The sequence below is a fragment of the Echeneis naucrates genome, chromosome 16 (genome assembly GCF_900963305.1).
Source record: "Echeneis naucrates chromosome 16, fEcheNa1.1, whole genome shotgun sequence".
Taxonomy (NCBI): domain Eukaryota; kingdom Metazoa; phylum Chordata; class Actinopteri; order Carangiformes; family Echeneidae; genus Echeneis; species Echeneis naucrates.
This window is the reverse complement of record NC_042526.1, coordinates 10028693-10050989: the sequence shown is the minus strand read 5'-3', so window position 1 is coordinate 10050989 and position 22297 is coordinate 10028693. Positions and strand designations below refer to the sequence as shown.

Sequence of the window (22297 nt, the reverse complement as noted above, 5' to 3'; positions counted from 1 at the left end):
ACACATTCCTCCCATGCCCCTCAGAGTGTGACAGCATGTTGTGATGCAGAGTGGCGTCTGCTTGTCAAGCTGACATACTCACACTGACAGCATGGTCAGACCGCTGCAGACGCGGAAGAAAAACAGTGATTTTTATAACGCTCCAAACCACAACAACAAACAGCCTGCCGGGCATGAGCAGCACAGCTCAGGACCGTTATGCCAGATTTTTAACCGTCTGATGCTGTGCCACTGTGATGATTGAGTAAGGGCTGCCGCCCTGTGTCTCAAACTGCCGGGAAGTCAAGCAGTGAAAGTTTATGAACCATCCTCATGTGCACAGATGACCTGCTGGCCAAAGACAAATTAAATCAGGTTGGTCAGATAAAGACAAATTTGGGGGATTGCTGTGATATTTAAATGAAATTTAAATAGTGAGCTAAGATCCAAAGCTGCTGTGCAGGAGGTCCATGGGTTGGAATTTCTATAATCTTCATTACACTGCATCAGCTTTGTGAAGTGATAGGCAGTTAATTATGGGGATGTCATTACCACTTGCACATCACAGAGAATAACTGTCTTTTCTTTCTCATGAAGCTGAAAGGCAGATAATAATTGAAAAGGGTCGTCAAAACTGTTGTTCATGCTGCCAAGAGGGACGTGTGACATCACATGTCAAAGGGGCCTGAACCTCAGTCAGCCCTGATCACCTGAGCCATCACCTTGTCACTATTACACAGCCAACAGAGTGAGAAGGTAGACAAAGAAAGAGGCAGAGGGAGAGGAGAGAGCATGGGCCATCTGGAGTTAAAACTAAGAGTGAGGTGACCAAACAAAATCAAAGAGGGTGAGAAGGAGGGACAGACAGGCGGAACATGAGGGAGGGCTAGGAGTGAAAGCAAAGAGATAAAGTCGACAGGAGAGAGGGGAGGAGAGAGAGGCTCAGGAACTGTGCAGCTGTGAGAGCGTATTAAACAATCACTTCTGTGTCAGTGGCTCAACACACCAGCAGAGGACATCCAGGATAGTAGAAGTGCTCAGCCAATGAAAAAAATCAACCATCGCTGACGTCAAATTGGAGCTTTGCTTTCCCATGGTTCTGTAGCAGAACCAGTCTGTTCACAAACACCCAAATAGCCACTTGATTAAACTCAACCACCTTTTACTTGCACAAAACCCCAGACAGCATATCTGGGGTTATTCACCAGATATTGGCACATGTCATACAAGAACATAGCCCTTAAACAAACATCAAATCAAAGTGACCTGAGCCACATGCTGCATGAAAGGACTAACATGTCAGCTGCAAAGCAAAGCATTGGAGCAGCTTCATTCTCCAGGGGAAGCTGATTCACAAGTTGCTCTGTGTATTGACAGCAGACAGTGCTGGCGGCATTCCCTGAACATCAATCACTGCAATAAGATTGTGCCTCAATAGGAAACAGGCAAATGCAGCGATAGCACAATGTACACACAGGCATGTTCAACCACATGCCATCCACGGGAATAAAGTACAGTTTGCCATACAAATAAATAAAATATGTACCCAACAGAATAATGTGTTATTATTTTTAAATATCTGTGTGTCTATGCATGTGCTGCTGAAGGGGGTAGGGCGTCACAGCAACACAGGCCTTGAGACAGGAGGGTGGTTGCCGTGGAAACCTCAGGCTGAGAGCTCAGCAGCCGGACGATTGAGGGAAAAGAAGGAACGGCAGACATGAGAGACAGAGAGAAAGAGCATGTGTGATGAAAAACTCTCAGGGGTAAGGAAGGAAAACTAAAAGAGAGCAAGAGAAGGAGATTGAACTGTAGGAGGGGGAGGTGGAGGGTGTGTAGAGTGATATCTGAGAAAGAGAAAAAGACACTGAATACAACAAATAGAGAAATAGAAAGTAGAGGGACACAGCCAGGGGGATGTGGACTCACAGGGGACGGTGCGGAGGTAGAGGTTGTCTCTGATGATCTGCTGGTGGTCGTGGTCCACAGAGCCCTTGGAGAAGCGCAGGTTGAGGTAGTGCCGCAAATCCTTGTCAACCACTCCCCCTAAACACCAACAGAGAGAGAAGTTACAGTTTGGCTTTATTCTCTTTTTGTTGTTGTTGGTGGTGTTTATTTTTAGATCTTTTGTCTGAAAATACCAAAGACCAACTCAAGTTCAAGCTGTACAGCTAGTGGAGATCCCAAACTTCCAAAGATACCAAATATCTCACACTGAATGTTTGGCAAGTGTACTTTGACCATACTGAAGGTAGAATATTTCACTATGAAGGAATGAAGCATCCATAAAAACTGCTTCATCTTAAATTTAATATATTTTAATCAATGTCAACTTGTTTGTTTAAAAAAATAATTTAAACAACCTGATACAGGATCAGAATTTTCAGATGGCAAATAGTAAGATTGAGGATGATTTTTCAGAACCTGTAGTTGAAAGGAAAAATTGTAAAAGAGTGTTACAGAAAAAAAATGTAATGGTTTAATGTGAGGTGGAAATGGCTTAATCAGGTTACATAGATTTTTACACCACAGTAATAAGGCAAAGGCTGTTACATCTATTGACATCACACACACAGAGAGAGAGAGAGAGAGAGAGAGAGAGAGAGAGAGAGAGAGAGAGAGAGAGAGAGAGAGAGAGAGAGATCATGGTAACTGCATGAACCTGTGATCCCCTTGGGGCCAAATGTGTGGTGTCAGCAGGTTGCATGACAAAAGCCTACAGAAGACAGACACACGCACCACCTTTTCTTTACCTCTGTCTCAGATTTTTAGTCAAACAGAGCTGTCTTCCTTCTCATGAATTCAATGAATTGGAGCAAAGCAAAATAAATTACAAACCTATTGGAAGGCAGAAGACTAAGAGCAGGCCAACGTATCTGTGCTGCACACACACACTGTATGATAATGTCCATGAATAGTTTCCCATCCCTTCATCCCAAACCAAAGAAGCCCAGAAGGATGTGAGGAGGGGAACTTATTCTCCACACAACATTCAGCCTGCAAAGACTATCGCATCCAGCAGCAGAAAAAATTAGGCTACATGTCATGCATTTACAAATGACAAACATGTCTTCTCACTCATGCATACTCTAGTGACCCCCTGCCAAATGAACTTGACAGCATCTACCAGTTGAGATGAATGCAGTCGAGCCATCAGACAGAACATGAAACATGCCGTCAGAGGAAATCCTCTATATGGATACAGATACATGGATATTACTGACAGGTGACTGTGATTCTGCAATTATGAATCCTGGCAGAATAACATCTATAAAATGAAACCATTTTAGCAAAGCCAGGGAGCGCTGTGAATCGTCTCACGACAAGCAAAGGGATAGGGTAGGAAAGGAAATGAGGAGGAGAGGAGAGGAGAAAACAAAGAAAGACAGGATGAAATCGTATTAATGAGATTGTCATGGTTTGCCGATCGTATCACCCAGCTATGTATATGTATACCTATATATAGACACCAATACACACATATTTATACATGCAAGCCAGCACACAAAGACATGATCAGAGAGAGAGATGGAGGGACAGACAGTCAGGAGGAAGGCAGCGCAATCCAGACACCTCGTCAGCAGCTGCAGGCCTAGATGGTAAAAAAAAAAATGGTCCTTTCTCCACAGGTATACATCCACAGACAGTCTGTCCTCCCAGGCGTCCTCTAGCTCTGCAACAGACCACCGCACATCTTCTGTCGCCTCGGTGAAACCACACTGCCCCCACCCCCCCCCCCCCCTCCTCCACCACCACCACCTTCTGCTTCTGCTGCTCAGCTGCTGCTCCAACACACAGCACCCGGCTGCAGCCAATTTTAATCCCAGACAAGAAGACGAGTATGAGAAGGAAGGGAGGGGAAGAAAGACACGTAAAGATGGAGATGATGATCGTTGGGAGAGAAGAGAAGCAGAAGGAGATGAGGCAATGGGATGCCGGGCAACAGACAGCCTGCTACCGGGATTGGTCAGGCAGCCTCCACAGTCCTGCAGCAGCCCCTATCTGCTGCTGCTGCTACTGCACTGCACTGCTTATCTGTGTGTGTGTGTGTGTGTGTGTGTGTATGCAAGACACTGAGAAGGAGAGGCATTGATGTAGCATAGGAAATAAATGTATATGAAAGTATTTTAGATGTGTCTATCTGTGTGTGTGCGGCTGTCCCTGATGTTCCTCTGATATTCTGTCTCACCCACCAGATGCTTCAACCTCCTGTAAATGTCACCAACCATTGTGTAACACTGTGAGACACAGCAGCATCAACAGCATTAGCAGCAGATGTCATACTGAGGTTACAGACACCCGTACACGCATGGAAGGCTGATGAACTTGCAGCTGCAAGATGCCTTCAGCAGTCTTGGTCTAAATACAATGCATAAACAAACACCAACACATGATACGAGGACTTCGCCCAGAGCACAGCTGAGTGCGAAATTGGGCTGTATTTTAATATATTTACGGTGAATTAACATTCAAACACCTAAGAATTGCTGGAAACACAATTTGTTGATTTGTGTAATGGTGTGTTTCTAGCAACATTCAAACCTGGCAAAAGCATTGATTTCTATCAAAGCGATCATCCATTTTGCCCATCAATGTCCTCATGACTGTGTGCATGTGTTAATATTGTCACACACATTGTCGCACTATTGCCACAAGCTCATTGCAAAAATGGCTCCATCCATTAATAAATTTTGTAAATGTTGCATTTGGTATTTTAAAGAAACCATTAGAAGAAGCTCAGCTTTCAGCCCCTTTACTCTTCTGTATCCCTAACCTAAAACTGCTAAATAGCCTACTGTGTTTTTCCCAGTTACAATCACCTGAGACAGAGAGCCACAGAGCTGTTAATTTGGCTGCTGCGTTAAGATGTTTAACTGGTATAACAAACTGACCAAATTTTGCTACCTTAAAGTTGTTGCTGTATACACCGACAAGAGCAACTTGTTTTTCTGGCTGTTTAAACAAAATTTGTAAAAATTCTGAGGAAAGCAGGTGGAGAGCTTTTCCCACAATCGTATCAGGGAGAAAAGGATGACACCTGCAATCAATCACAAACCCATCAAGGCAAACAGCGATCGGTTCAGCTTCTGCTTTGTGGAGCTTCACATTAGTTCACGCAAGCCACATTGTCTCCTGCCCATCAACTGACCATCAACTGATTGAAAAAGCCGACCCCACCAATTGTGTAGCGACACTTGAAAAAAGTGGCCCATTAAAGCTGTCAGCAGCACATTCCTCCCTGCGATGCAGTAACATCAGTTCCTGTTGGAGCTGCTGGCTCTCTCGCTACCTTATTTGTCAGCACGACACGATGGTCCAGCGCATCTGTACACTCATCTGTTGAATTTATGTTGACAGCGTCTGGCAGTATGTGTCTTCTCTGTTACTGCGGGGCTGTGAATCTGGAGCATTAGGCCATATGTGGTCTGTACATTGTATCTGGTATAGATTTTTATATCTGAAAGAACACAAAGAGAAATCAGTCTCACAGATAGAGACGTACTGACAGATAATGTCATACACATCATAATCTAATGTCTTTGTTGCTTAGCAACACAAAAGAAGCAGATATGTTTACACAGCTGTTTTCCGAACACATCATTGCTAAAGTAGTGACAGAGCTGATTCTTAGTTTCTCAGTAAATCATTTCATCCTAAATGGGCTCTAAATGACTGTATTCATATAAGAGAAAATATGCAATAACCTACAATTATGTACGGTAATGTGCGAAGAGAAAGAAAGGAGTGGCATGCAACAGATGTGATATGGTCAAAAAGGGAAAATTATGTTTGCACGGCATAACAGGTCATAACAGCTGTGTCACCTCGATGCCTCAAAATTAGTATTGGATGTTTGGGCCCGATGGGAAATTTTTCCCTAAAGTTAAAAAAAAAAAAAAAAAAGCACAACATAAAAGCGGGACACAACCTTAACCACAATCCTAAAACATACTTATCAAAGGACCTCTATCATTTAAAATAAAAACACAGCAAATTAATGCTTAGCAGCACCTGTTTATGAAATTTGGTGGTATACGTTAATTTTTAGCCCACTAACAGTTAAGAGAGACTTGGCTGATACCTAGTATAGAGCTGTGCCACTCACACCCAAATCCTGATTTCATACATCTGACAAACTGACCAGATACATAAACTAAAGATGTGATTTCACATATATGGTCAGTCAGAGAGGAAGTTAGAAGTAAGAATGTCATTCTTATTTTTATGTCTCAGTATCTCTCAGTAGTTTAGTCTTCATACAGCCAAAACAGACTTTTAAGGCAGCTGTTTATATTTATTTCAGTTGGTCACACTGGTATTCTAGCATCAAACCTTGTTTAGAGTGTCTCCCATTTGCAATATTTATACGGTAATAAGTTCAACACTTCCTGGAACTGTTCCAAATTAAAAGCCTTCGAACATTTCAGTGGGCACAAACTGTTATAATTCTTAACAATGCTTTTATTGCTGTGCTGCAGTAAATCTATTGTCTCAAATCCAGTTGCTAGTGTATGTGTTATTTACATGCTATTTAAATCTGCAAGTTTCTTGAGCTTAGCAGTTTCTGTTGGCTTGTCTCTCTTCCTCCTACTCTTCCACCCTCCTGATCTGTGTGGCTTATGTGTATTTATTCTCTGCCTCCTTTAGAAATTACGCTACATGTAATGAATGTAGTTCATTTGCCCTGAAGTCCTTCAGGGTCAGTTTATTAGAAGCGTTCCTCCACTTTCCTCAGGCTTCTGAGCAGTAAGAGCCCGGAGGTCTCTGAGCATTCATATACAGTCCAGTCATATCGCATGTTTATATCCAGTCTTGCTTGAAAGAAAGTCGCCAGCTCACAAGTGAATAACATTCAAATTTAGCAGTACACAAAAGAAACTGTTTCCATCAGAAACTCCAACTCACTCACAAGGCATTAAGCAGACCAATGGTCAGCCAGTTAGTCAGGTACATTTCAAATTATAAGGCAAATTCACAGTCAAGTGAAAGCAATGTAGATTCAGCCACAGAATTTTTTAAAGCAAGCTGCTATCCTGCCACTCTGCAGCATTAAGACTAGGAAACCCCAAAGCCCACAGGCTTCTTCTGGTACTTAAAACACTTCCGTAAAAAGCCTGCAGTTGACTTCAATTAAGACTATAAACAACAACTAGATCTGACATGAACTCCATCACTGTTACTTAGTGCTGCAGAGGGTTTTTACACTCTGAGCAGCCAAGCCAACACGGGCTACACCACAGAACATTTGAATTTTGTCCTGATTTAACAAGCACAAAAGTCAGAAAGCTAAATACAAACACTCTACACCTGTTACAAGACAGCCACATATTCAGAGTTCCTCTTCTCATTTTAAAGACTACAATATTTTCATGGTATTTCAATGGATTTTTCAGTTTTTTTGTTTGTGTCATTTGAACTGCAGAATTAGCAGCATTGAGTTGAATAATTTTTCTCCAGTACAAATTGTCCATTTATGAATAACTCTGGTGTGTATTTGTTGCTGTAGATTTATAACAGGTTAGGACATCCAAAGGTTTTGGAAATAGATATTAAATAGCAATCAGTTTCAGCAAATTCTACCAATAGGAACTATTTTCCCTCTAAAAATATCTTTGAATAATGGTGTCCAGGGCGGAGAACAAAGTGTCACACCTTTTGTGTGTATTGGATTCTATATTTGTCTGGTGTTTGTTTTGACAGCCAACTTCATGCTTGTGCAGGCGAATCATCCCGTTAAACTTTTAGTCCTCCCTATAATGTCCCTCTGTTCAAAAATCCCACAGGCGCAGCCCACACACAACTGTACACAGTACTCAGTAGTCAGATGAAAGCTACCTTCCAGAATACTCTACTGCAACGTAAAAGGCCTAAAAGAAAGAAAAAAGACCAGAGCACATCTGGACTGGTTATGAGGACTGCGGACGGACTGGTCAACCATGAAAACATGTGGAAACAAAGAATTTTTTTTATCTGGCTCCATTATTGTCTTTATCAGCTTCGTACAACTGCACCCAAAAGAGAAAGTCCTGTGTAAGATCAGGTCGGTTTTTCCAAGGAGAAGCCCCAAGAGCTGTTAAAAGGCTAAATTCATCTCATCTGCAAACACACAGATACTTCAAAAATAATCATACCATTAACTAACAAGTGAAGAAGATATGTGAGCTTCCTTTTTTCTTACATTTCAATAAGAAACATCTTTGCAGGATATTGTTTCTCTTTCCATCGATGCTAAGGTATTTATGAGTAAAACTACGATGGAGGAACATCATAGCTGTTGCACAGCAGGCATAATAATGATACAACTTTTTGCAGAAGGCAGTTCACTGCATTGTTAATCCTGCCCTCAACACCCTCGGCAGGTCAAGATCACACTTCAAAATCTGTCACTTTTTTTGATGAACTATCTTACTTGGATGATTCGAGCTGACCAGCATGCAAGCCGTATGCTCACAGGAAAAAGAGGGCAGATATTCTTTAATCAAAATCAGCATGCAGGGCTCACCAGAACCCCATTCTGTATCGCTGCTGTTCATACTGATTTAAGGCCATTGGTTTTTCTTTCCTGCTTTATTGACTCTATTCAACTTAATGCTTAATCCTAAAACTTACATACTTTATACTACTTTAGCTGCTACTTTATTTGGGTTCAGATTTGGGGCTCACTTCCTCACATGGACAAGTAATACACTCTTCTAATGAGGCAAGTCTGAACACACTGCATTGTTTGTGTGTGCAGAAACAGGAAGCTTGAAGGCGGAGCTGATGCGTGTAAAAGCAGGTGCCATTTTGTTTCATTCAAGGAGCCCTAATTAGGTTTGACAAGTCCCCTCTCCATGGAGGCCAAGAGCGAAGCACATAGCACCACAAATCTCTAAATCTATCATTTCACAAGGTTTAACTGCTCCACTCTTATGTGCAAACAACCATGCACTCATGCTTTATTAATAGATGCCAGCACTCGTACTGTATGCGCGCGCACACAAATAAAATATCACAATCCCAAGATAACATGTCAAACAGATGCTCAATACTGTTAATGTCAAAACCTAGCCAACTTTTCTGCACACAATCACTTATCTTGATGCACACAAACATTCTTTCGTTCCTCCTAACCAAAGCACAGATACATGTGAATCACACCACAAAAAAAAAACAAAAACAAAAACGTACACACTGAGCAAACTGAGGGGCCAGCTAGCTGGTTAAAGGCTGAGATTTGGCTGATGGTCGGGGGCATCTGGGGATAGCTGAGGTGAAGCCGTGCCATTGCCCAAGTGGTTATACATGGAGAATAGAACTCAGAGAGAGACTTTGTGATCAATCTCTTGCCCACACTCACACAAGCTACAAAGGAAAACAAAACTACATGGTGAAAGCCAGTATATGTACAATTAAACCTCTTGAACACACGCCAGTGAAAAAGGATATATCTGTGATATAGGAGAGGAAGAACTTCACTTCACAGTGTTGGAAAAGGACAACGTTCAGGATTTCAGATGTTAAAGGCTGTTATACAGCAACTCTGAATTGTATCATGTAAAATACAAAAATTAACCAACAAAATGCATCTGTGGCTCTAAATAATTGGTGCCAGTGTGTTGTGTGGGTTCACACAGAAGAAGAAGAAGAAAATAAGGCCTTTTGGAAAAACACCCTCAAATTAGGTGAGTGTGAGCTGGATGTTTGATTTCTGTGGAAACACCTTAGAGGCTTCAACCACTTAACTGTTTCTGGGTCGTGGGAATGCTGGAGCCAATCCCAGGTCACATTTGGTGAGGGAGGGGTCATCCTGTCCAGGTCGTCAGTCCCTCACAGGGCCAACACACAGAGACGAACACTCACACTCAGACCTACGGACAATTAACCAAAACATGATGTCTTTTGGACAGTGGAAGGAAACCGGATTACCTGGAGAAAACTCACACAGCCATCGGGAGAACATACAAATTCAGCCCAGAAAGGCCCCAGGCCGGGAACCAAACAGCAACCTTGTTAATGTGGGGCAACAGTGCTAATACCGCCTTTCTTTTGTTTTTTGTTTTTTTCCAAATGCATTTATATAGCACCAAATCATAACAAAGTTAAATCTAAGCACTTTACACATAGAGCAGGCCTAGATCAAACTCTTAATGGAGTTGTTAAAGAAACTCAACATATCCCTCCAAGAGTGACAGTGGCAAGGAAAAAGTTCCTATAAGAGGCAGAAACCTCGGACAGAACCGGTGTGTCAACCGATTTGGTTCCCCCCAAATCCCTGTTCCCCTTTACGCTGATTTACTGCTGAGTTACCGTGCGTACTTAAGGAAGAAACACAAATAGAAACACAGCTGGATGTACGGAAAGCGAAATGGAAAAATCCAATGTGTAGGCTACTGGTATGTTATTTATTATCTAAAAAAATAAATTGAGAATGCATTTGTTCGGCCATTCATTGTCAATCTTTGTGTAAATGGATGCCAGCTAACATAGCTGTGCGAGAGTAGCCTACGTTAAGTAAACCTCAGTGCCGGATCACTTACACTAGTTAGTCGCTTCGAAATGGACTGCTAGCTAACTGGTTAGCTAACTGGTTAGCATGCTCGGCTGACGAACTGATGACATTATTTTTGACGTATAACGTTACTATTGCTTACCGTTCATTTGGAAACGGGCGGAGCGCCTGCGAATGAAACATTTCTGCTCATTGGAAACACCCACCGGATAGTGTCCGTATGTTTCATAATTCACGAACCCGTTGAACACAAGTTTACCATTTTAAGAACATACACTCACATGACAAACGCTCATCCTGGCCTCCCGAATGTATCAACTTTGCGCCATTTGGGAAACTGGGTTGGGAATTACTTTATGCCCTGGGTTAGTTTCAAGTAAGGGCATGATTTATACGAAAGTCAATGATCCATTCACTGAACACTAAAATTTTTTTTCCCTGAAAGCCTACACATTATCTGTTATCTCTTGCACGACATGCCCATAAAATAGGCTATAGGTCTACATAATTATCATTGATCGATCAACCAGTTAAACTGTAGCATGTACACAAGAAAAATTCAGCAACAAAGCATGACATTTATTGACTATAATAAAAATTATAAACAAGTCAACAGGCGTGGACTCGGAGCTAAGAAGAAGAGGTCACGTGGGATGCTGGAGCCAATCGCAGCCCACTCTGGGTGGCACGTCATCACGGTTAGGTCAGGTGACGTAAATGTGAACTGGTGAAGTAGCGCAAATGTACGCTGCAACTCCAGCAGCGCTGTGGCGCAGCGGTAATGCTGCCGCCCCCACCTAGGTGCGGTGCGGAGCTCTGATGGAGCTCCCAAACTCAGCTGTTTCTGTCAAAGATAACGTTTTGTGTCGGGCTTTAATACAAGCTAGGCTAATGGACATTAGCATTAGAGCTGGCCAGTTAGCTTACGTTACAAGCTAACGACCCTGTTTCTTACCTTGCTCTACGTTTCTCGTCCCAAATTCACCGTCACAACCTTTTAAAAAAACATTTGTATAGAAACTTTCTCAACCCTTTATTTTCTTAGTCTTCTTTCTTCTCCTTTCTGATCACTGGACTGATGCTGACTGGACATTTTCCTACCGAACTTCAGACAACAGGCTAGCATAGCAACAGTAACCAATGGGGGCGGGGCTTAGCGAAGGGTCGGTGGCAAAACCATTTGTTGTGGGGGTGGTTACAATTAGGAAGGAGGAATTAGGAAGAAAACAAGTTAATATACTGAAATATTAAATAATCTTTCATTAAAATAGTTCATCTCAAGTCATGGGTGACTTGTTCGCTTTACTGGTCTAGTCTGTGGACGCGTCCTGTCTCCGGTCTGGTCTCGGTCCGTTCCTGGAGGGGTGCCGTCACCGGTCTGGTGTGGTTCGGCCTAGGTCCTGGGGGGGGCGCCGTATCTGCATTAGCCCAGTCCAATACTCGCAACCACCTAACTCCGTAGACACGTTCAGGTGCCCACAGCGGGAATGGACCTCTACATACATACACATTACATACATTTGCATTCATATTCAACATTACATACATTTATGGTTACATTAACTCATACAATCACATTACATTTACATCATGTATACATATTAACATTATCATTACATTATACATTACATACCCTAGCCGGGAATCGAACCCCTCCCACCTAGGTGCGGGGCGGCAGCATTACCGCTGCGCCACAGCGCTGGTGGAGTTGCTGCATACATTTGCGCTACTTCACCATTTCACATTACGTCACCTGACCTAACCGTGATGACGTGCCACCCAGAGTGGGCTGCGATTGGCTCCAGCATCCCACGTGACCTCTTCTTAGCTCCGAGTCCACGCCTGTTGACTTGTTCATAATTTTTATGAGTAAATAAATACCACGCTTTGTTGCTGACATTTTTCTTGTATATAGGCTATAGTTTAACTGGTTGATCGATCAATGATCGCAGGCGCTCCGCCCGTTTCCAAATGAACGGTAAACTATAGTAACGTTATACGTCAAAAATAATGTCATCAGTTCGTCAGCCGAGCATGCTAACCAGTTAGCTAACCAGTTAGCTAGCAGTCCATTTCGAAGCGACTAACTAGTGTAAGTGATCCGGCACTGAGGTTTACTTAACGTAGGCTACTCTCGCACAGCTATATTAGCTGGCATCCATTTACACAAAGATTGACAATGAATGGCCGAACAAATGCATTCTCAATTTATTTTTTATATAATAAATAACACACCAGTAGCCTACACATTGGATTTTTCCATTTCGCTTTCCGTACATCCAGCTGTGTTTCTATTTGTGTTTCTTCCTTAAGTACGCACGGTAACTCAGCAGTAAATCAGCGTAAAGGGGAACAGGGATTTGGGGGGAACCAAATCGGTTGACACGCCGGGCTCAGGGGGAGAGGATGCCATGGAAAACATCAACAAATCCACTGAGTCATCTCATGGCAGAAGTCAGGCCGTGATACTAACTCCTCTGAAGCTGATGCCTTGATCCATTAGGAAATCTAATGGTTTTTTTTTTTTTTTTTTTCACAAGGACATCTGAAAGAATTCATTTTAACTGCCAGTTCATTTTAGCTATTAATTCAATGTGGAGCGACCAAACAAAAAAGAAAAGCAAACAAACATTATTAATGCATAAGTCGGTTAAATGTACATTGTTGCCGCTTTGAATTGAAGATGAACTCAATTTTAAATCTTCTAATGAGCTTTTGTTGCCACTTATCTCAGTCACAGCATTACCGTCCGTCTGACCCATTTCCTGTTTTCACCTCTGACTTTCAAAATAAGGCAAAATAAAAGCCCAAATTAACTTTAAACACAAACTTTGCACCTGTAAGGTCTGAAGAAAACTCTGTGCAGGAACAATTTACAAATCTGATCCCTGCTTGTAATGAGAGACATTTGAATCAGGACCCAGTAGTTTTATTTTTACTCTCTATTTCATTTTGCACCGACTGATATTACATTTTTCTACTTTCACTATTCTATGCTAGTATGTAGGTATGTTGATCATAACATGTATAAAATGTATAGGAGAGACCCGAGTTTGGTTGTAACATCAATCAGACAGGAGTCATATGTTCATTTCAATATTTGCCCACTTCATGCCACGACAGTAAACAGGTGTATGCAGATTTTATTGAGGAAAAAAATTATTTGGGGGTAAGAAAGTAATTTTTTTGACCAAGACAAAATTTTTGTTAGTACTTGCACAATTGCAGATGAAGTGATGTTTGAGAGCTGTTGCGCCCCAAAATTCTGAAAGAAGTGCAAGAAGTGTTACAATCCTACGCAGTTTATGTTGTGAATGGTAGGTGCCAAAATCATCTCTGTATTTTTTTTTTCTCCCCATTTACTCTCTCTACAATTTTTTCCCCTATTCTGTTATTCCAATTATCCTTTTGTCTCTTTACTCTGTCTGTCCTCTCTCTTCCCTCTATGTGCCATCTGAGATTTTAGATTTTACTCCAGTGGTGCAGTTACGACTACCGTTATCTGACCTGGTCTCCTTTTTCTTCTTTTACAGTCCCAATTAGGCACAGGTAGTCTGTACTGGCCTTAGAAGGCCTGTGTCTGGTTCTAAGATGGAGATGGGTGGCGTGTGTGTGTGTGTGTGTGTATATGAATGTACTGATTCTACATGTGATTGCCATTTAGCTGTGGATGAATGATCTTTTTGCAGTACTCCTAATGGCATTATTACAGCAGGTGGCAGGGCTCATTATTAACAGAAAATGACAGAGACTTTCCTAAAGGTCTTAGTATTGATCCAGATCTATTCTCAGACTGGTCTTAATGATGATATTCCTCCTTGTCTTTGTCTACAGCTTTGTAATCAAAGCCAGACACGCATTTACCACCTCTGAGTCACCATGAAGAGAAACAAGCCCACACTGCAAATGAGACCTCAAGATTACAGGAGCAAAGTTATAGGATTTGCCAGCCCTAATATTCCTTGTCCTGTCATTCTCCTCCCACACTGTGCAAATGAATTCCTTGTCTCCCCTCACCTCAAGTCTCTGCTGATGAGATAAATACCAATGGACATGGGGAAGTGTGTATTTGTTTGTGTGTTGTGGCTCCTTTTTTAAATGTGACTATATGGAGACGTTTCTCACTCCTGATTGCGCTCTTCACTTCAAGCAGCGCTCCTCAGACTCTATCAAGAACAACAAGCAAGATGCATCTTAATGAGAATTAAAGCAAAATGAGATAGAAGAGGGAAAGAGAATGGAGACAGAGATTAAAGGGGGTTGTAAGTTCAGACACTTCATCCCCTCTTCTTTGGCTAAATTAGCCATAAAAAAATAATAAAAACAAAATAAAACAATCATTGGGAGAAAAAAGAGACCGTGAGAGATATGAAGAAGCCTCTGAGGAAAGAGAGAGTAATAAGAAATTCATTGATTATGGAGGCGCAATTGTGCATAACCTTGAGGGTTAAAACCAAAAGGGGTGTGTTCAAATACAAAAGATTTATAACTCTGGATGCTGCCACCATCAGAGCAACATAATGATACTTCTATCCAATGCTATATTTGGCTGCTATGGGCTGATAGTCTAATAAAGCCTGTCTGTAGTGATTAAGGGGTCTTTCGTGCTGCTAACTCCAAATTGAAAGAAATTTAATTCAGCTCATCTGTACTGACCTGCTCCTGTCTACTCTCCATTAGAACATGCTAGAATAAATGAGATGAACAGAGATATAATACACACCGTGCGCAAGTCAGTGAAAATTGGCTATAACTCACATCCTAACAAGTCAGGTGGAAACTACTTATAAGCTACTTGAAAGGGTGCATTTTTATTGAATACATCAACACAGAGATTATTATCATACAGACTCCTCCAAGTATTTTTACCTTTGCCAGAAAGGCCCCAAAGAAATATTCCCTCCTTCCTCTACTTATTACATGATCTAAATATGAACTCATAATAAAATATGTATCCGGATATTAAAATTCAAAATAAGTGCTGGGCTCAACAAAAATCAAAGCATTGAGACATTACTGAGTATCTGTACTGTCCTGAACCAATGTGGTTTGTTAAACTGAGTTACACAATAAAAAAACGGGCCGTTTTAACTCATATCTGCTAGCACGTAGTTTTTCAGGTTTTTTCAGGGAGCCTGCTGCTTCAGAGTTGGATAAATCAGTGGCAAATTAAACACTGGACTGACACTGGACCACTAATGTCCTTTAATATTTTAAGTGCACCTATAATTTCTGTAGACAACTTACACCGCACTAAAATATAAGACAGCAAACACAAACTTATTAACATACAGGTAACTACAGTAGGTACAAGGACACTCCTGAGTTGATCATTTTAGAAATTCATTCATTCATCAATTTGAAAAAATAGAAATTCTTTATTATTGTTGTCGTCCTCAGTGCAGTTTTCTGCACTTCTGAAATCAACATCTGTCAGATGAGTAAAGGTTTAAACCTTTACTATGATACAAAAGAATGTAAACAGCATCATGTCAGTAGTTCAGTCTGTCCTAGACCATATCTTCCAGTGACTGTCAGTGTGGTGAGCAAAGCAGCTTCAGGCCTTCTTGAAGTTCTATCTGATTGGACAGCTACTGTCCTCTATTGGTAGGTATCATTTACTACAGTGACAAAATAATCCTTGATGCAAATTAAGCACTTAAACACATCAGATGAGATTTCTTCTAGGAAGACAGGAAGCTGGCTGCCACTGCTGCAATTAATATGATTAGCTAAGAGAGCAATTTGGGTTCATATTTAGACAATCCAGCAATTAAATTCCCATCTTACATGAAGTGATCCATTAGCACTCAAGCACCTGCTATATATCAGATACAAAGATGAGGTAAATTCAGGTGGGACACATTATTTATTGATAATGATATAAAGAAAAATGTTGATTTATAGATAAAGACAAGAATATGCATGAAATGGCTTTAAATAGTTGAGGTGTGAATACATAAGGGCCTTAAACTAAATGTTTTGTCAGTTTCACTCATGCTTAGTTCGTTCGCTGTATCAGACAGTGTAACACAAGATATTAATTCCAGAAAGTCACATGGAGGAAGTCAGAAAAGAACAGAACATATTTGGTAGGCTTCTACCAATCTGAGCGCTGCAGCTGGAGCAGCTTCCTGATGCCAGCTTTTGTAATCCTTCTCATTGAGATCTGAAACCCACAGCGAAACTATCAGATTAGCGCGCCCTGCTAATCTACACTATGTCAGTGAATGAAACCATCCACTGCCTTCTGACACGCCTGACTGAATGAGATATGACTCTGAAGAGGTGGGAGGGGGGATTCTTGTTTCAGCACAGGCCTGTCATACTCAGAAAGGAGCGATGTGCAGATTATTGATGTTCACAGTGAGACTTTCACTACAGGTTGATGCCATAGTGGTGATGGCCCAGTTGCCCTGGCTGCTTCGCTGAAAGTTAGGCATGGCTGTGTCTCTCAGCTGCAGCAGCCTTACTGAGCGTGAACATCTGCAGACTCAAAAGGAATATAAAGTCTGCTCTAGTACCTTCAGTTTGGAAAACACAAGTGAACTAATTATTTTTCAAAAGCTGTTGCAGCGATGAGTCCATCCCAAAACACTTTGCACAGACAGAATAACAAACAGAATGAAAACAGGCTGCATGTTTCTTTAACAAAGCAGAGGAGCTTGAATAAGTCTGTTAGTTACCTCCAAAAAAGATACTCCTCCAAGTGGTTGGAGGAGCATCATACACACAACACATAAGAAAAAATGTTTGTGTCTTGGAATAAACACATTTCCAGTGTCACATGTAGCATGGCAAACATGTTTTTTGTTGTTTAGCTAAACACTTTATATATTCATAGAGTGTAAAAATTATAAAATGAATATATTCCACATTGTGCTACACAATGGATCCTACAGTCAGCCCCTGAAGGCCCTCCACTGACCAGCCTGTTAGTCAGAAATCCAACCCATTTCCTCTTTCACCTGAAAATGATAACTGTTGAGGCCAAAATCTCCAGTTCAAGCAGTTCCTACAAGCAAAAAGGACAGTGACACAAATCAAACACCATCATTAGTAAAATAACTGTTTTGGACTGAAGCAGCAATTCCTGGACCAAACCTCTTTCTGTCTTCCATATAAAACACCACTTCTAAATACATTTCAGAAACACAGACAGCAGCACAGTTACAGATTGTTCCATGCAGAGTGTCACTGGTGGAGAGAATTACATTGACCTGATTCACTTAACTGGACCAGTGAGAAATTTGGCTATTGGCTGGCTGAGTTTGAGTTTGATCCTCTGAGCTGAGCTCCAGCAGCTTCAAGCCTCAATAAAAATCACCGTCTGCCTCTGACAGAACTCGTTTCTTGGTGAGTTATTAATATCAACAGAGCAGGCAGGAAGTTACTCACTGAGTCTTCAAGCTTCTCATTAACAAAGCGACAAGAGAGCAGAAGAAGGTCACTTTCTCTTCCTCTGCTCCATCTGTCCCTCCATACTGTATCCCCATTAGAAAGACTGGCAGGACTTAGAGAGCAGAGTCAGAAAAGTTGACATCTTCAAGCAATTAATTAAATTCTAGATCCTCGGGGCAGCAAAATGCTAATTCTTCATCATGGTGTGACACAAGTATTGTTTTATTTAGTCTGATGTCTGTAGCTTTAAATGTAAACAGTATAAACTCGAAAACCAAACAGATGACCTGTCAAGCTTTAGGTTTTTCAAACAGGCTCTATTTACTTATTTAGGCATTTGGAGTGTTCTGTGTTTTTACATAGCCAAAATTACCAGAAAAATGAATTAGTGTTTATCTTTTCTAATCTGTTAGATTTCACACAGATTACATTTCACACATTGTGTAATCTGCAAACGCAAGCACGGTTAGTGAGAAGTCATCTTAGCTGAAAAGTTAAAGGTCCCGTTATTAGCCCACTAATTGCTAACGGTTATTTTGTGGGGCTACATTTCAGGTTATGAAGTTAAAGAAGTAGGACATAAGATGTTACTTATCAGATTTTAGAGCGTAGCTATGCCCTTCATTCATCTGTTTGATATTAATGTTAAGGTGGCAAAACCAATTTCTTATTCTTCTGCATTACTTTTACTGTTGCTGTTTTGCTGCTGCGCCATTTAAGACTTCATCTTCTCACTAAATTGCTTCCACATAAAGTTATACAGTGTATTTTTCTACTGTAGTAATTTGTGGCCAAGATTTTGTTTATTAAAATTTATTATCATTCTTGTAGGATTATAGCACATATTTAAAACTCCATTCGGGACTTTTTCATGCTTCCAGTGCACTTGAAGCATTAAACATTCAGCTGGAGACAGAGGTCTCAGGAAACTTTTGCGGTTTCAGCATTAGCATTAGCTTACTCTGGTTGGCTACAGCTGGCAAGTTCTGCTACAGTCTTGTCATTTTAGTTGGCAAAACTGATGGCTATGAATGTGAAGCCCGCATTGGTTTATTTCTGTGTAAAACTGTACCCAATGATTAGACCACCATTATCGCTGTAACCTGCATATGCGCTCTATGAGAGCGGAAAATGTGACAGTTACTTGGCAAATGGTACACTGACAGAAATATACACTTAAAAGCAGGAAATTTTATATATCAGATATAGTGGTTAAAGTCAACTTCAGATTTTTTCGTCACAGTTTCATTTGTAATAGTGAGAGTTCTCTGGCCTGGCCTGGCCTGGCCTATATAAGCTCTGGCCTAGAGCTGCTGCACAGTATGGTGGAGGCTGGCTGTGCTGCACTTAGATGTTAAAGGGCATGTTAACGTTTTAAATTCATGTTGTTTCTCATCATAAAGCACCGCATAAGGTATTTTATAAACCCTTCCTCCTCCACGCTCTTCTCCAAGTCACAAAAAGTCCATTTGGAAAGTAGGAAATTAATTGCATCCCACAATGTTAGCAAGTAGTGACAGGTTTGTGGCTTTATGGCTGCATCTAGTGTCCAGAAATTAGGTAGGAGAATAACACATCTGATTTTCACTGTTATGGAAATCCCAACATTTGTTTATTTATCTAGAGCCTAAATATCTAGAAATGTATCAATTTATATATTCAATTATCTATTTATTTCATGAAAAATCTGCCAGAGAGAATTTCGAAAAATCGCAAGACCTCATTTTCTTGGTTTCCTCAAGTGTGTATTCTCACACCTTTACCATATTCTTCTCTTTAATTCAATCTCTCGCTCTCACTCACACTTACACAAACACACACACACATTCACACTTCTCTACATTCCATACTGTTCTAACACCTCTCTGCACACTTTTATAAATCCACCTCACTAAGCTGAGCAGATGAGGACATGAAAATTGACGTACATTTACAGGCAGCATGTAGGATAAAATCAAAAACTATATATATGTGGATATTTTGAATATAACAACTGCAGATGTTTTCATTATCTAGGTTTTAAAACAATCCTTTCCATGCGGTCTGCAGCTAAGTGGAAATATTGATAACACTAATTAACGGACATGATGCATCGTAATCGGAAAGGCACAAGTGTTACTAATAATATAACAAAGGCTCTGATCCATTCAAGTCTCCCAATTCCTGTGTGACAGACAGCCAACAAGATGTCCTTGACCTGGACCCCCCAACTGAAGAAGCCAAATTGAATTCAGCCATTCATTCATTTTGCTTTTTACTGTGTACTATATTGCTACATTTTACTGTGCTAGTGTGACATAATAAAATTACTTCTCTGAATGATAGCTCTAATATGAAACATTCATTCATTCATCTTCACACGCTTTTTCAGTTTCCGGATCGTGGGGCTGCTGGAACCAATCCCAGCACACACTGGGTGAGGGGAGGGGTACACCCTGGACAGGTCGCCAGTCCATCACAGGACCGACACACAAGGACAAACAGAGAACAACAACCGCTTACACTCACACCTACGGTCAGTTTAGAGTCTCCAGACTCTAGAAAGACCCAACCCTCCCCACAGAAAGGACCCAAGCCAGGAACTGAACCCGCAACCTTCTGGTGGGACAACAGTGCTAACCACTATACCGCCTTTCTTTTTCCAAATGTATTTATATAGCACCAAATCATAACAAAGTTAAATCAAAGCACTTTACACATAGAGCAGGCCTAGATCAAACCCTTAATGGAGTTGTTAAAGAGACTCAACATATCCCTCCACATAAGGGTTAGGGTTACAAAAATTCTGGTCAGAGGCAGTGAAACAGGTCAAGGCGTAACCAGGCGGTGACCTCTTTCTGGAGGTTCATGCCACTGCTGAAGGCCCTTTGGTCTCTGTCTCCATCCACAAGGGATGGGGGTGTTTCCACAAGCTACCTGACTGAAAAAAAAAAAAAAGACTTTTATAATGTGTAAGTGTGTGCGTGTTTGCATGGTAGCCAGACAGGACATCCATCTCCTGTTTGGGAGTGTGTGGCCTCTGAGCTTCTAGATGATTCCTCAGCAGGCCACGAATGTCAGCAGCTGTCTGTAAACCCGCTGTCATAAATATGTGCCACTTTCCACTGAATGGAAGTCAAACAGTAATATGACACCCAAGAGAGAGGGAGACTAAGGAGATGATAACAAAAATATATAGTGAAGGGGACAACAAGCTATAGGCAGAAACAACAGTGTCCTCAAGGGTGTTCAAAGGCTACATTCAGCTGGAGAACAACGGGAGGTGGGTCGTTCAATAAACACACAGACTCATGTTTAAATGGATAAGAGAGGGAGGGAGAAAATAGACCTGTCTGAGATTTATTCACATTTGCATTAACCACTCGCACATAACAACACCGGACTCTTACTCTGTCAGCAGCTCTAACTCAATAATCAATCACATTGACACAAGCCATGGAAACACAGAGATTGAGAGCAAGCAGTCAGGAGAGGATGTGTATACAAATCCTCTGTGAGCAAACTCGGCGATGTCCAAAAATAAAAAATGCTTTGATTTCTTGCTTTACTCGTGTCCCAGAAATGAGCCACTGTAATGCTCATTTCATGGCTGAGAACGCAGCGCGTTCAGCCACTTATTGGGACTTAAACTGAGCCTCAGAGGGTGTGATGATAACTATCTCCTTCAATCCAATGTTCTAGTCTCATATAGGCCCTGTCTGCTTTTACATTGCTTGACAGAAGCAGGTCACTCAGTCAACAGCGTTGCCATAAATCCACTGCTGTGGACACAAACATCTGAACGAGCCTCCAGCTTCAGAGGCCTACAATCGTTATTCAACACTGTTTCAAGTGACAACAACAAAACACTCAAACGCTCATCACAGCATGACTGAAGAGACCTGCACAATTATTCTCCACTTCGAGACCTTTTACAAAGAAAAATGTCTGTGTGTGTGTGTGTGTGTGTGTGTGTGTGTGTGTGTGTGTGAGAGAGAGAGAGACATAGTGAGATGTTGAAGATGCAACTTAAAGCAAACCTTGCAGATGGCACCCATGATCAATCAAAGATGGGTTTGATTTTTCACCCGTGGGTGATGATACAGTAGTAATTTGCGTGTGTGGCTCAGACTGTACAGCAGCACAGAGGAAAACATTGGATCCAGTGCAGGCCTGTTTGGTGAAACGAGCCCTGAGCTCGACCAAAATAAGGAGAAAACCGCAGGCTGTGGCATCACGCCTAAACGGACACACCCCCTCCGGGCCCGTGGCATCGAACCAGCAACACTGTGGTAAACAAACGGCAGCACATCATCATCCCGGCTCCTGATCCTGGAGGACTGACGCTCCTGTTTACGTTTCAGCAACAAACGGGCCTCAGCTTCGGTTTGAGCCGCTTCCAACTAAACACACGTCCTCTCCCGTCAGTGCAGACTGACAGATGAC

General features: G+C 41.5%; 1 protein-coding gene across 1 annotated transcript in view; it reads right to left on the bottom strand.

Moving 5' to 3' along the window:
* magi2b (membrane associated guanylate kinase, WW and PDZ domain containing 2b) overlaps positions 1–22297 on the bottom strand; it is a 69312-nt gene that overhangs the window by 46604 nt on the left and 411 nt on the right. The window contains exon 2 of the mRNA XM_029522422.1: positions 1909–2025. Coding sequence (XP_029378282.1) covers positions 1909–2025 — 117 coding nt within the window. The remainder of the gene's footprint in view (positions 1–1908; positions 2026–22297) is intronic.